The sequence below is a fragment of the Chiloscyllium plagiosum genome, chromosome 5 (genome assembly GCF_004010195.1).
Source record: "Chiloscyllium plagiosum isolate BGI_BamShark_2017 chromosome 5, ASM401019v2, whole genome shotgun sequence".
NCBI classification, from domain to species: Eukaryota; Metazoa; Chordata; class Chondrichthyes; order Orectolobiformes; family Hemiscylliidae; genus Chiloscyllium; species Chiloscyllium plagiosum.
Window position 1 is genome coordinate 80749619 of NC_057714.1, and position 14822 is coordinate 80764440.

The window sequence follows — 14822 nt, forward strand, 5'->3', positions numbered from 1 at the left end:
CAGTTAGTCCATGGAGGAGATCAAAGGGGCAAAACAAAAGCAACTTATCCTGAAATTAATAAAATGAGAAACATTGTCATTGTATTTATGCATAAAATCATTTATACTGTTTTTCATGATGGGTCTTTAGAAGATTTAAAGTAACATTGCTATTTCAGCAGCTGATAATGTTTTTATTTTGCAGTCGTGTCTCAGGTCATAGTGTGGTGGAAATTATTCTGATGTATAGATGAACAATCAAATCCATTGCAATGGAGTTAACTGAAAACAAGAGAATACAGTAGAAATAAGTTTACATGGGCATGCTTATTTTTAAATAGTATTTGCTTTCAGCTAGCAAATTTGATTCAGTGGTAACTGGTATAAAATTGATAGGCTAGGTAGGGAGGTTAAACTATTCAACTGACTCAGCTGACAAACATAGTTGGCATAACATTTTAACAGGAGAAAGTGAGGACTGCAGATGCTGGAGATCAAAGTTGAAACTTTATTGCTGGAACAGCACAGCAGGTCAGGCAGCATCCAGGGAACAGGAGATTCGACGTTTCGGGCACAGGCCCTTCTTCAGGAATGAGCAGAGAGTGTTCAGCAGGAGAAGATAAAAGGTAGGGAGGAGGGACTTGGAGGAGGGGAGTTGGAAATGTCTTCTTCTTGACCTCTCCGCCTCCACCCTACTCCGACCTATCACCCTCACCTTGACCTCTTTCCACCTATCACATTTCCAACGCCCCTCCTCCAAGTCCCTCCTCCCTACCTTTTATCTTCTCCTGCTGAACACTCTCTGCTCATTCCTGAAGAAGGGCCTGTGCCCGAAACGTCGAATCTCCTGTTCCCTGGATGCTGCCTGACCTGCTGTGCTGTTCCAGCAATAAAGTTTCAACTTTGATATCCAAATGAATCCAACAAGAACTGGACCAAGCATATGTGGTACTCATAATCTTCTTCATCCTAAGTATACGCATGATTTTACTACAACTGCTAAGTATTTCATCAGTAATATTTTCAGCAACATAACACAAAACATCGCAGAGCACCTCTGGGCCACCCGGCCGAACCAACCCAACCACCCTGTAGCACAGCATTTCAACTCCCCCTCCCACTCCACCGAGGATATGCAGGTCATTGGACTCATCCACCGCCAAACCACAACACCGCGACGGTCGGAGGAGGAGCGTCTTATCTTCCGACTGGGGGCCCTCCAACCGCAGGGGATGAACTTGGACTTCACCAGTTTCTTCATCCCCCCTCCCCCCACCTTGTCTCAGCCGAATCCCTCCCGCCTGGCACCGCCTTCCTGACCTGCAGTCTTCTTGTTGACCTCTCCGCCTCCATCCTACTCCGACCTATCACCCTCACCTTGACCTCTTTCCACCTATCACATTTCCAACGCCCCTCTCCAAGTCCCTCCTCCCTACCTTTTATCTTCTCCTGCTGAACACTCTCTGCTCATTCCTGAAGAAGGGCCTGTGCCCGAAACGTCGAATCTCCTGTTCCCTGGATGCTGCCTGACCTGCTGTGCTGTTCCAGCAATAAAGTTTCAAAATAACATTTTAACACCCTGTTCTTCTCACTTTTGTGAAAACATCAGTAATTTACTACATTTCATTGCCATTTACATTAGAGCGGCTGTCTGGGTGTATAAATGGCAACTAAGTGCTAAACTGCATCAATTTGAACACTTATGGAGTCATATGTGGCCCCTGGAATGTTGTGCTTTACCATGAATTCTCCTGTATAATTTGCTTTGATTTTGTGTAGATGTGTTGAATTTTAAAGACTTCAGGATCAGAAACAGCCAAAGTATTAAATTGAAGTGCACCAAGCAGTCTCTGTATAGAGGCAAACCAGCAATCTAATAAACCAATAGCAGAGCTGTTGAAGGCATCAAAACAACTATTAGGGGGTAGCTTCCTGGGGTCCCTTTTGATCATGAGTTACTGATGACAGCCAAAGTTAAAAATCACAACACCAGGTTACAGTCCAACAGGTTTAATTGGAAGCACACTAGCTTTCAGAGCGTCGCTCCTTCATCAGGTAGTAGTGGAGGGCTCAATCCTAACACACTATCACCTGATGAAGGAGCCCTCCACTACCACCTGATGAAGGAGCGATGCTCCGAAAGCTAGTGTGCTTCCAATTGAACCTGTTGGACTATAACCTGGTGTTGTGTGATTTAACTTTGTACACCCCAGTCCAAAACCGGCATCTCCAAATCATGATGACAGCCAAGTTTGGATCTTGGGTTAGGTTAATAATGGGCTGGCTGCAAATAATCTTTCACTAACATCAAGTAAGGGTCTTTGGTCATGTTTATGAATTTAGAAAGCTGACTTTCTATGCTGGTGTGATTGCTTTGCTACTTTGAGGCACAATTAATCCATCACTGCTGAGTTTTCTTTGCAATATAAAGCATACATTTAGCAGCAAAACAATAGGTCACGTAGAACTGTTGAAGGGATACAGCATCGACGCAGACTGATTGGCCTGTCATGTCTAAGATGGTCGTCAGCACAAGCACCTCACTCTTACTCCCTCGCCCTTTCCTGATATCCCTGCAACAATTTCCTTTTCAGGAACTGATCCCATTCCTCTTTGATAATTATGGTTGACACTGCCTCCACCTTGCTTGCAGGTAGTATATTCTGGAACCTAATGATTCTCTGCATTAAAAAAAGTTGTTCTTAACCTTAAGTCAATTTCCACTGTCTTTATGATCCTTCTGACAGTGGGATCAGTTTATCTTTGTGCAATTCATCTAGATCCCTCATTAATTTGAACATCTGTCAAATCTTGTCTCAACCTTCTTTCCTTAAAAATAACAGCCCCAGCCTTTCCTGTGTACCCACACCCTCATCCCTTCTTTCATTCCCATCAATCTTTCTGAACACTTCCTAAAGCCTCCTCACCCTTTCGAACAACTGATGCCCAGAGTCAGAAAAAAATCTACCAATTTGAGGCTGAAAGTGTTATACAAAACATTTATTGTAACTTCCTTGCTTCTGACCTGTATTTGTAAATCCTGTATGCCTGTTTCAAAGAACCATCTTCTAATATAGACAGTCCAATAATGAAAATCGGCATTAGTAAGGTTTTAGCAATGATAAAATATGGGAAAGGGAAAAGAAAAGCTTTTGTAACTGCTCCATTTTCCTAGAAGAGAGAAGAAACCGTGAAACCTGTGAAAGAGACATTAGTGATGTCTTGTATATTTCAAAATGGAGCTCCAGTACAACTAGTATGTTCACTTACCGACATTACTTTTTTAAAAAAATGGTTATTCCTCAGTTACAAATTTTTATTAATGTATCTTCCTTTGTTCAGTCAGACACCGTGCTGATAGTTTGAGAAAAGCAAACTGCTTGTGAATGATGAATTGTGCTGTTTAAATGTGCTTCCAAAGAAATGTCAGTACATTGAGTAGTTTTGGTACAGTCTAACTTTAGAGTGGGGGAATTGTATTAGCTATGTGTTTGAAAGGATGTCCACATCAGAACTTGTTTGTCAGCTGGTTACTTGATCACACTTGATACAACATCATTATGAATTATTCATGGATGTTTTCACAAACTTTTTTTTGCACGTTATTCTTCCTGGCACATGTGCTGCGATTTGCTTGACAAGTGCCGTTTGCTGCTTAACATGACAAGGAAAGCTGGGACCTCCACTTGAATGCTGTATTGTGAAATGCCTGTCAGCCCAATTTACCTGCAGTGGGTCTTTGGTGTATTGGCTGATGTGAATAAGAAGTTTGCAGCACCTGTTGTGTTGTATCCCTTTCTTTACTTTGATGGCAAAATTGTTATGCCTGTCTGTCTGAGTGTACTAGGTACATAATGCTTTCGTAAAGAAAGCCAAATTGTGGTGTGAATAAAGTCTCAACTGGCTATTTTGCACTGTGTATGGAGAAGCTGGAATGAATGCTTATGGTTGAGTTAATCTAATAAATGACTTGGTAGCATTTCATTAGCATTGTGCTGCTCGTTTCTACATATGATGAAGATATCAAACAAAACACGTTATTAATGCCTTTTGAAGTACTTAGCAACACTGGGATTTATGGTTAGAAAATACACAAATGCATTTTATTTCTGATTCCATCCCAAAATCAAAAACAGTGAGTGATGTGATAAAAAGTTTCTTGTAAGACTGAGAAGCAAGTCTGCACAGGCTGTGTGGGGAGTTCACCCTCACTGCAAAATTCTCTCTTAAATGTTCTAAAATAAGTCATTAAAGAGGGTTTTCAACTCCTACTTAATTAAAATAATTACTTTACCATTTTGCGGATATAGAAATATCTTTTGAAAAACAATTTAAATGCAGGTTATGCAATGATGCCTTTGAGAGCTTTGAAAAATGATATTCTTGATCAGTGAGAGTTTGTTTTGTTGTATAACCTGCCAATTTGTGACATGAGAGCCCACGCCTTGCTTCTGGCAAAATGTTTTTTTATATGAAGATTGAATTTATGAACTGTTGAAACATATTATGTATGTTTGAAAAAAAGTCACTGAAACCAATTTGTATAGTTGACAAATTGTCAAGATGACCATAAGCCAGGGGAGTTAGAAATGGCAAGAAACACAAGTCAGTAGTATTAGGTGCATTAGTTAGAGGGGAATGGGTCTGGGTGGGTTACTCTTCAGAGGGTCAGTGTGGACTTGTTGGGCCGAAGGGTCTGTTTCCACACTGTAGGAATCTAATCTAATCTAAAATGCACAGGTACTCTAACGGGAGAGTGCCAGTATCTCCACAGATTTGGATTTCTTCCAGGAGGCTGTGCTTTTTGATGGCATTGAGTAGACAAAGATTCTTTGCCCACAGGGAGTGAAGTCAGCCATTGATTCTGAGCACTGATATTGAAGCCGCTTTGGATGATGCCCAGAAACAGGTTAGGCAGCTAACCCAGTGATCTTGTCGATTCAGAGATTAATAACATGATCATCAAATTGGAGCAAAAAATGAACTACAGACGAATATAATTATTTCAAAATATAAAAATTGGAGAAAAGATGTTATAAAAATGGCTGTCATTCAAAATGCAAAGCAAAACACTTGGACAAAAGTATCACTGACTGGAAGCTGTGCAGACTTTGATTCCCAACAATTCGATGGATGAACAAAGATAATGGAGCCTTTGTATTCACGTTGTCTTAAAAGTAAATTCCTTTCTTTCAAATAGTATCATTTTGGTGAAAAGTGTTGTCAAGACTGATTTAAAGTGCTCACAGGCAGCTGGGGAAAAAACTTCTGCAGTAAACCTGTCACAAAGAGAAGTGTAACTAGAATACTGTAATCCTCTCTAGAAATTCCACCAAATGCAGTGCAGTATGATTGTAATCTATGTTATGACTTCTAATGCTTTCCTGATTTGTGTGTCAGATTTGCATTTCTTATGCTTTGTGTTGGTATTTTTATTTGTATTAAATTCAATTTTCATTTTTTTTCTCTGAATATTGAATTTGTGTTCACTAATATAAATTTACATTGTCTTAGAAGATTGGTCTGCAAACTACTAACATTTGAAGCTTGGTGTAATATTACATATGGAAGCATTAGATAAAGGACAATGCACAACAATTTAAATTTACCTAACCTGTTTGAAGATAGTTTTTGGAAAACTTCACTTTCACAAGACCGTGTCATTCAAACAATCCACATAGTTAACATTTTTCACTGTGTCATAAAACCTGAACTATACAGAAATGGATCTGCCTTTTGTGGCACAAATGAGGCCATACATCTGCAGTGCTATTTCCTACTTTCATAGAAATCGTAGAATCCCTATAGTATGGAAGCAGGCCATTCAGCCCATCGAGTTCACACCGATCCTCTAAAGGCCATCCCACCCAAGATCCATCCCTCTACTGCTGCATTTTTTCATGGCTAACTCACCTAGGGCACTATGGGCAATTTAGCATGGCCAATCCATCAAACCTGCACATCTTTGGACTATGGGAGGAAACTGGCGCAACCGGAGGAAACCCATGCAGACACAGAATGTGCAAACTCCATACATTTAGTCACCTAAGGGTGGAATTGAACCAGAGTCCCTGGTGCTGTGAGGCAGCAGTGCTGACCACTGAGCCGTTGTGCCACCCCAAATTATAAAAAAAACTCTAGCATTTTTTCCCCTCCCACTTAGCCAAGAAGATTGAGGTCAGAGCGGTAGACATTGTTTACTTGAACTTTAGTAAAGCCTATGACTAATTGGTAGACTAATTAGTAAAGTTAGATCACATGGGATTCAGGGTGAGCTTGCTAATTGGATACAGAATTGGCTTAACAAAATCAGACAAAGTTTAAAAATCACACACCAGGTTATAGTCCAACAGGTTTAATTGGAAGCACACTAGCTTTCGGAGCGACATATAACCTGGACTATAACCTGTTGGACTATAACCTGGTGTTGTGATTTTTAACTTTGTACACCCCAGTCCAACGCCGGCATCTCCAAATCAAAATCAGACCGTGTGATAGAATGTAGAACAGAGAACTGTACAACACAGGAAGGGGCCTTTCACTCATCAATGTTGTGCTGAACATGATGCCAAATGAAACAAATTCCTTCTGCCTGCCCTTGATCCATATCTCCATTCCTTGCATATTCATGTGCTTATTTAAAAGTCCTTTAATGTACCTACCTCCACCACCACCCTGACAATGCATTCCAGAGTCTTATCAGACCCTGTGTTTAAAAAAAAGTGCACCTTGCGTCTCCTTTGAATTTTCCCTGCTAACCTTTAAATGCATTTGACATTTCAATTCAGGTTTTAAAAAAAGAAGATTCTGACTGTCCATCCTATCTGTTTCTCATAATTTTATGGACTTTTATCAAGTAACCCCCCTCAGACTCCACCGCTCAAGCGAAACCAGCCCAAGTTTTTCTAGCCTCTCCTTATAGCTCATACCTGAAAATGTGTTGCTGGAACAGCGCAGCAGGTCAGGCAGCATCCAGGGAACAGGAGAATCGACGTTTCGGGCATAAGCCCTTCTTCAGGAAACTTATGCCCGAAACGTCGATTCTCTTGTTCCATGGATGCTGTCTGACCTGCTGCGCTGTTCCAGCAACACATTTTCAGCTCTGATCTCCAGCATCTGCAGACCTCACTTTCTCCTTATAGCTCATACCCTCTACCCTTCCTGCTAAACCACTTCTGCACCCCCTCCAAAGCGTCCATATCCTTCCTATAATGTAGTGACTAGAATTGAATGCAGTACCCCAAGTGTGGCCTAACTAATGTATCATAAAGCTGCTACATGACATCCTGACTCTTGTACTCAATTCCCCGACCAATAAAGGCAAGCATGCCTTATGCCTTCTTTACCATCCTATCTACTTGTGTGGTTACTATCAGGGAGCTATGGACTACAACCGCAAAATCCTTTGCACATCAATGCTGTTCAGAGTCCTGCCATTAACTGTATACGTTTCCTTGACATTTGATCTCCGAAAAGTGTAGCACCTCAATATCTGCCCATATCTGCAACTGATCTATATCCCGCGGTATCCTTTGAGAACCTACTACACTATCCACAACTCCACCGATTTTTGTATCATCTGCAAACTTACTAACCCACCCATCTACATTTTCATCTAAATCATTTATGTATATCACAAACAGCAGAGGTCCCAGTATGTATCCCTGTGGGACACCACTAGTCACAGACCTCTAGCCTGAATAACACCCACCACAACCTTCTGCCTTCTATGGGCAAGCCAATTCTGAATCCACGCAGCCAAAATACTCTGAATCCCATGCATCTTAATCTTGTGCTGAGCCTACCATGATGGACCTTGTTGAAAGCCTTACTAAACTCCATGTAGACAACATCCAGCGCTCTACCCTCATTGATCACCTTTGAATTTTTCGAGGAGGTGACAGTCAAGTTAGTAAGACATGACCTGACCTGCACAAAGCCGTGTTGACTCTCTCTAATTAGGCCATGCTTTTCCAAATGCGCATAAATCCTATGCCTAAGAATCCTCTCAAATAGCTTCCCAACCACTGATCACTCGTCTGTAGTTTCCTGGATTATCCTATTTCCCTCCTTGAACAGAGGTACAAACATTAGCTACCTGCCAGTCCTCCAGGACCCCTCCAGTGGTTAATGAGGATATAAAGATCTTGGAGGAGAAAGTGAGGTATGCAGATGCTGGAGATCAGAGCTGGAAATGTGTTGCTGGAAAAGCGCAGCAGGTCAGGCAGCATCCAGGGAACAGGAGAATCGACGTTTCGGGCATAAGCCCTTCTTCAGAAGGGCTTATGCCCGAAACGTCGATTCTCCTGTTCCCTGGATGCTGCCTGACCTGCTGCGCTTTTCCAGCAACACATTTCCAGCATATAAAGATCTTGGTCAAGACCCCAGCAAACTCTGCTCCTGCCTCTCTCAAGAACCTAGGGTAGTTACCATTGGGCTGTGTGGACTCATCCACCTTTAATGCTCTTCAAGAGAGTCAATACCTCTTTTCTTGATCTACGAAGCATATTAGCATGCTCCACACACATCTCACAATCCTCCATGTCTTTCTCCTGGGTGAATACCGATGCAAAGTACTCCTTTAGAATCTCACTCACATTCTCTGCCTCCAAGCACAAGTTCTCTCCTTTACATTTGAGTAGTCCTACCTTCCCCCTAGTTATCCTCTTGTTTTTCATGTATCTATAGAATGCCTTGGTATTCTCTTTAACCCTACTTACCAAGGTCATTTCATGGACTTGGAGGGTTGTTTTTCATACTAGAGGCCTGTGACTAGTGGTGTTTCACTGGGATCAGTACCAGATTGACTGTTGTTTGTCATTATCTAAATGATTCAGATGAGAATATAGGAGGCGTGGTTATTAAGTTTGTGGATGACACCAAGGTTGATGGTAGTGGATATTGAAGTAAGTTTTCGAAGATTACTAAGACATCTTAATCAATTGGATCACTAGACTGAAGAGTGGCAGATGGATTTTAATTTGAGTAAATGTGAGGTAATACATTTTGGTAAAACACAAAAATGCAGGATTTGTACACTTAAAAGTATTGCCTTGGGTAATTTTGTAGGACAGAGACCTAGGGGTTCAGGTACATAATTCTTTAAAGTTTGTATCACATGTACACAGTGTATTAAAGAAGGTGTTTTCGCATGCTTGCCTTCACTGCTCAGACCTTAGAGTATAGGAGTTGGGTTGTTGTGTCGAGGTTGTAGAGGGTGTTTGTCAGGCCTCTTCTGGAGTACGGTTCCAGTTCTGGTCATTCTGTTATAGGAAGGATATTGTTAAGCTGGAGAGGGTTCAGAAGAGATTTTACCAGGACGTTGCTGGGAATGGAGGGTTTGAGTTATGGGCAAACGCTGGATAGGCTGGGAAATCTTTCACTGGAGCGTAGGAGATTGAGAGGTCACCTTTTATAGAGGTTTATAGAATCATAAGGGGTGTTGATGGTTAATGGCAGGTGTCTTTTCCTTAGATTGGAGTATTTCAAGACTAGGGGGCATGTGTTTAAGGTGAGAGGAGAAAGATTTTAAAAAAGACGTAAGTGGCAATTTTGTTTTTATGCTGTGGTTTGTATGTGGAATGAACTTAGGGGAAATGGTGGATGTGGGTACAGTTGCAATGTTTAAAAGATATGAATAAGAAATATTTGGAGGGACATGGGCCAAGCACAGGCAAGTAGGACTTGTTTAGTTTGGGATTCTGGTTGGCATGGACTGGTTGGATCGAAGGGTCTGTTTCCGTGCTGTATGACTCTGACTCTACACTTGTTGCAGTAAATTCTCTGCTTCTTATATAAAAAAAACTTAATTCTCTTTATTGAACTTAAAGAGCTTACAAAAGTCCTGCACAGAAGGCAATCTGTGCACTTGAGGAATTTTTGAGCTCCAGGCAATGGGTATGAAGTGAGGAGGGGTGAGGGAGAGGGAAACATTTTTTTTGTATCCTGATCAGATGTGGTAACAACATGTGTTAATAGTGGACTTCAGAAATCTTATTCATTTCTAAAAGAATGATTCTGAACAAATTTAATCTATATTTCAATTTGTAAGGTGTTTTTTTTTAATCTAAAGCTAAATTGTTACCTGTGTAGAAAATACTATAGAATGTGTAAACGTGGAATTCAAAGATGACTCTCCAGGTCCCATAGCAATGGGGTCAGCTTGGGAGAGATGTTAGCGAACCTATGTGCAGTGCTTTTCAATATGATCCCATATGTTGATCAAGATGAGTCAGAGGGTATGCTGATTTGGAATAACTGCAAACATTTACAGATTGGACAATATTTACCAATGTCTGTGACACTAAAAGCTTGAAGTATTATGAATGATTCAACTCTGGTTCATTGTGGAATGATTTCTATCTGTTGCCAAAAAGGGATACCTCACCATAGAGATTGTTATTCAGTATTGTTGCCAAGTATCTCATTTTACACCTATGTACAGTTTGTACCATAAAAAATAAAATGTTTAACAGAATTTGTGATGTTCTGAATGTAACATTTAATGCATAAATTCTATTTGTATACAAATCTGTTGTAAGAAGATGACCCATTTAGCTGTCGTACATGAATTTAACATTGTTTAGTACTTAGTTCAGCAACTTGATGTATTCTATAAATGGTAACTTTCTCCCTTCCAACCCACTACAGTCATGAGCTGCAATGGTTCTAGAAGATAGCTCATCACCACCACCTCAAGTCCAACTAGGGATGGGTGATAAATGCTGGCCCAGCCAGCAATGCCTACATCCTACGAATGAAAGGAAGAACCTGCCTGTTTAGTAACTTTTGTTTTTAGACAATAGGTGCAGGAGTAGGCCATTCTGCCCTTCGAGCCTGCACCACCATTCAATATGATCATGGCTGATCATCCTTAATCAGTATCCTGTTCCTGCCTTATCTCCATCACCCTTGATTCCACTATCCTTGAGAGCTCTATCCAACTCCTCCTCAAATGATTCCAGAGACTGGGCCTCCACTGCACTCTAGGGCAGAGCATTCCACACAGCCATCATTCTCTGGGTGAAGAAGTTTCTCCTCATCTCTGTCCTAAATGGTCTACCCCGTATTTTTAAGCTGTGTCCTCTGGTTCGGCACTCACCCATCAGCGGAAACATGTTTCCTGCCTCCAGAGTGTCCAATCCTTTAATAATCTTATGTCTAAATCAGATCTCCTCTCAGTCTTCGAAACTCAAGGGCATACAAGCCCAGTCGCTTCAATCTTTCAGCATAAGGTAGTCCTGCCATTTCAGGAATTGACCTCGTGAACCTAAAATAGCCAGAATGTCTTTCCTCAAATTTGGAGACCAGAACTGCACACAGTATTCCAGGTGTGGTCTCACCAGGGCCCTGTATAGCCTTTACACCAATTTGTGATATCAGGTTTTATTTCAAACAAATTGTAGTTTTGAGGCAAACTCTAAATTTGCCCTATTGTCTGTTGTAAATTGTATGAATGGGAGTAGTTAATTTGGTGCTTCAGGCCTGCTCCACCATTCAATAGGATTATGGCTGGTCTGGTTTTGGTTTCCGCTCATTCTCGCCTGTCTGCACCCAAAAGACATTGACTCCCTTGTCCATTAAAAATCTGATTCTGCCTTGAATATATTCAAAGACACAGCCTTCAATACTTTCTGAAGAAGAGAATTCCAAAATGTAATTAACTTTGGAGTAAGACCTTTCATTTTTATGTTCTGTCCTCTTGTTTTAATGTGCCCAACAAGAGGAAGCATCCTCCCAGGATACATTTTATCTAGTACCCTCAAGATCTTTTAGTTTTCAATAAGATCAACAGTCACATCCAGTAAATATTGGCCAAATCTGTTTCAACCTTTCTTCTAAATGTAAACCCTTCATCACAGATACAGTCCGAGTGAGCCTTCTCTGAACTCCTTCTAAAGCAGTTTTATTTTTCCCCAATAAAGAGACCAAAACTTACACACTACTCCAGATATAGTCTCAACAACACACACTCTGCAGTAGCAGTGAACCTTCCCAAAGCTTGTGTTCCGTTCCCTTTTTATTAAAAGTAATTGCCAATTGGAAGTTGATCTTTGGGGAAAAAATGCATTTATAAAGTATCTATCATGACGTCAGGTTACTGCAAAGTGCTATACATTTGTTTAAGTACTTTTGAAGGGTTGTTGTAATGCAGGAATCACATCAGCAAATATCAGCATAACTGCTCCCAAACAGCAATGCAGTAATGGCCACCTTATCTGTTTTAGAGTTGCTGGTTAACCGATAAATACTAGTGAGGATACTAGAGATAAAAGTCACAGGGCTTTTTCCAGGACAGTCAGAGGCTCAGTTTTACATCTCATTGAACGAGATGACCTCCAACAATACAGTCATCTGTCAATAGCTAAGGTCCTCATTATTTGCTAATTTGTTACCCACATATCTGTATATTCAGGATGTTGGCCCCAAACCCCAAGGCCCCCCCCCCCCACCTTTTTTTTTTGAAATTCCTAATGTCTCATCTGACCTGCTTTGGTCTTTTGCAGAACATAGGGGGGATATCTTTTGTTATCTGCAGGAAGTCCATTGCTTCTATCTCTTGCAAATAATGAAAACTGAGTTTGCTGTATAGGAGCTTCATTCTTAAAGCCAGTCTTCGGAGTGTTGCCAGTTGAGCCACAGCTGACATCATTTGCAGACTTTGTTGATATTCAGTAAACTTAAAACGGCTATCTTTGCATTTAAACTTTTCACAAACTTGGTCATTGTTGACGTTGAGCAGTCTGCTGTTGAATTGGTGATACCGTGCCCTGTGCTTGTTGATTAAATTTTGAAGTGGGTGTAATTTTTAACCTCACAGCAAGAATTTGACCTCAGATTTTGATTTTTTTTTTGTGCCTGAGCTTCAGTAGTGGAATTCCTAGATTCTGCACTAAAATGATATGATTTTTAGCTAACTTCATGTACTTTAATCTCTCAGGCTTTCCAGAAATGTTCAGTTACGGATGTAAGTTCAAAAACAGTTGTTGAACAACCGAAAGTTGAAATCCAAGCCAAAGATGTAAGGTCCACAGCTTTATTATCAGCCAAAGAAAAGAAGGTAACATCAATGGTTACAGATTATGATCTTGCTGTGCTCCAATCTTTTCTGCTTCAATACTAATCAAATATCATCTCTGTGCTCTGATTTCTAACATTCTTTGAACCCTATATGTTTCCCTATATGCTTTAAGTAAGCTCTAAGGTGATTGTGTACATTTCAATGCTGAGTAACACTACCCTTTACCAGATATTAATTTTTTTCTATTAAGTGTTAATTAAAATTTTCTCCTTTAAAATTGGGTTAAATACTAAAATAAAATGATTTTAAATGCTTTATTTTAATTCTGAACACTGGCCAGAGAAACAGATTTCCAAATTGAGGCAGAAAATGATACTGCTGAGAAGGTAGAAGTTGGCCCGCTCTGCGGGTTTGGGGAAGTAAAATCTATTGCATGAACCCACTTCTCTCTTCCACCTTCTTCCCTTCAATCCGTTACATTGATTTTATTTATGATACAAACATAAGTAGCAAATTATACTTGCCTTGCAATTCCATATGGTGGTAAGACAAGGAAGCTCCCAGTCTTATTGCTCTCTAACTCCCATGTTTCATTTTTATTTAAAGGAAACGATGCAGTAATTGCAAAATAGAATGTACATGTTTCTCTAGGTCTATTAAAATAGAATTAATTTATTGAGTACCAAAAATGTCCAACACTATTGAATATGCATTTAGTTGTTTCTGTTGAAGCTGTTTATTTTTTACTCATTAGACAATTTGCAAGAAATAACCAATCCCTCTTCACTAAAAGCTGCTCACGTTGTATCATTGGTTGTATCATTTATCTGCTGCTCTCACCCAGTCTAACCTGTCCCCTTCTGAAATTGCTGCACTTCACTCTTAGGTCCAACCCTAACCTTGTTATCAAACCCACCAACAAAGGTGGTGTGGTTGTAGTCTAGCGCACTGATGTTTTTCCTACGGAGGGTCAATTCCAACCCTCGGACACTTCTTCGTACTGCTCCCCCCCCCCCCATCCCCCCAGACCATGACCCCACATCCAAACATCAAGCCAGAGCTGTCATTGACCTCATTACCTCCAGAGATCTTGCTCCCATTGCCTCCAACCTTTTCGTCACCCAGTTCCAAAAATCCGGTTTCTACTTCCTTCCCAAAAATCCACAAACTGGATTGCACCTGGTAGGCCCATCGTATCATCCTGTTCCTGCACCACTGAGCTCGTTTCCTCCTAACTTGACTCCATCCTCTCTCCACTTGTCCAGACCTCGCCCACCTACATCTGCAATTCCTCCGATGGGCACTCCACCATATTGACAATTTACAGTTCCCCTGACCCTAACTGTTTCCTGTTCACTATGGATGTCCAATCCCTCTATACCTCCATTCCCCACCAGGACAATCTGCAGGCTCTCAGCTTCTTGCTCGACCAGAGACCTGAGCACTGCCCATCCCCCACCATTTCCTCTGCCTGGGTAAACTTATTCGCTCACTGAACAATTTCTCCTTTAATTCATCTCACTTCTGCCAAGTCAAACAAGTGGCTATGGGCACCCACATGGATTCTGGATCAGTGGTGCTGGAAGAGCACAGCAATTCAGGCAGCATCCGAGGAGCTTCGAAATCGACGTTTCGGGCAAAAGCCCTTCATCAGGAATAAAGGCAGAGAGCCTGAAGCGTGGAGAGATAAGCTAGAGGAGGGTGGGGGTGGGGATAGAGTAGCATAGAGTACAATAGGTCAGTGGGGAAGGAGATGAAGGTGATAGGTCAGGGAGGAGAGATGGCCTCTTGCAAAAATGCCATCCCGTATTCCCAATTCCTC

At 41.1% G+C, this 14822-nt stretch overlaps 1 protein-coding gene across 7 annotated transcripts in view; it reads left to right on the forward strand.

Moving 5' to 3' along the window:
* LOC122550039 (sickle tail protein-like) overlaps positions 1-14822 on the forward strand; it is a 710262-nt gene that overhangs the window by 678738 nt on the left and 16702 nt on the right. For all 7 annotated transcript variants that reach the window (XM_043690462.1, XM_043690463.1, XM_043690464.1 and 4 more), the window contains one exon: positions 12920-13039. In XM_043690462.1, the coding sequence (XP_043546397.1) occupies positions 12920-13039 (120 nt within the window). The remainder of the gene's footprint in view (positions 1-12919; positions 13040-14822) is intronic.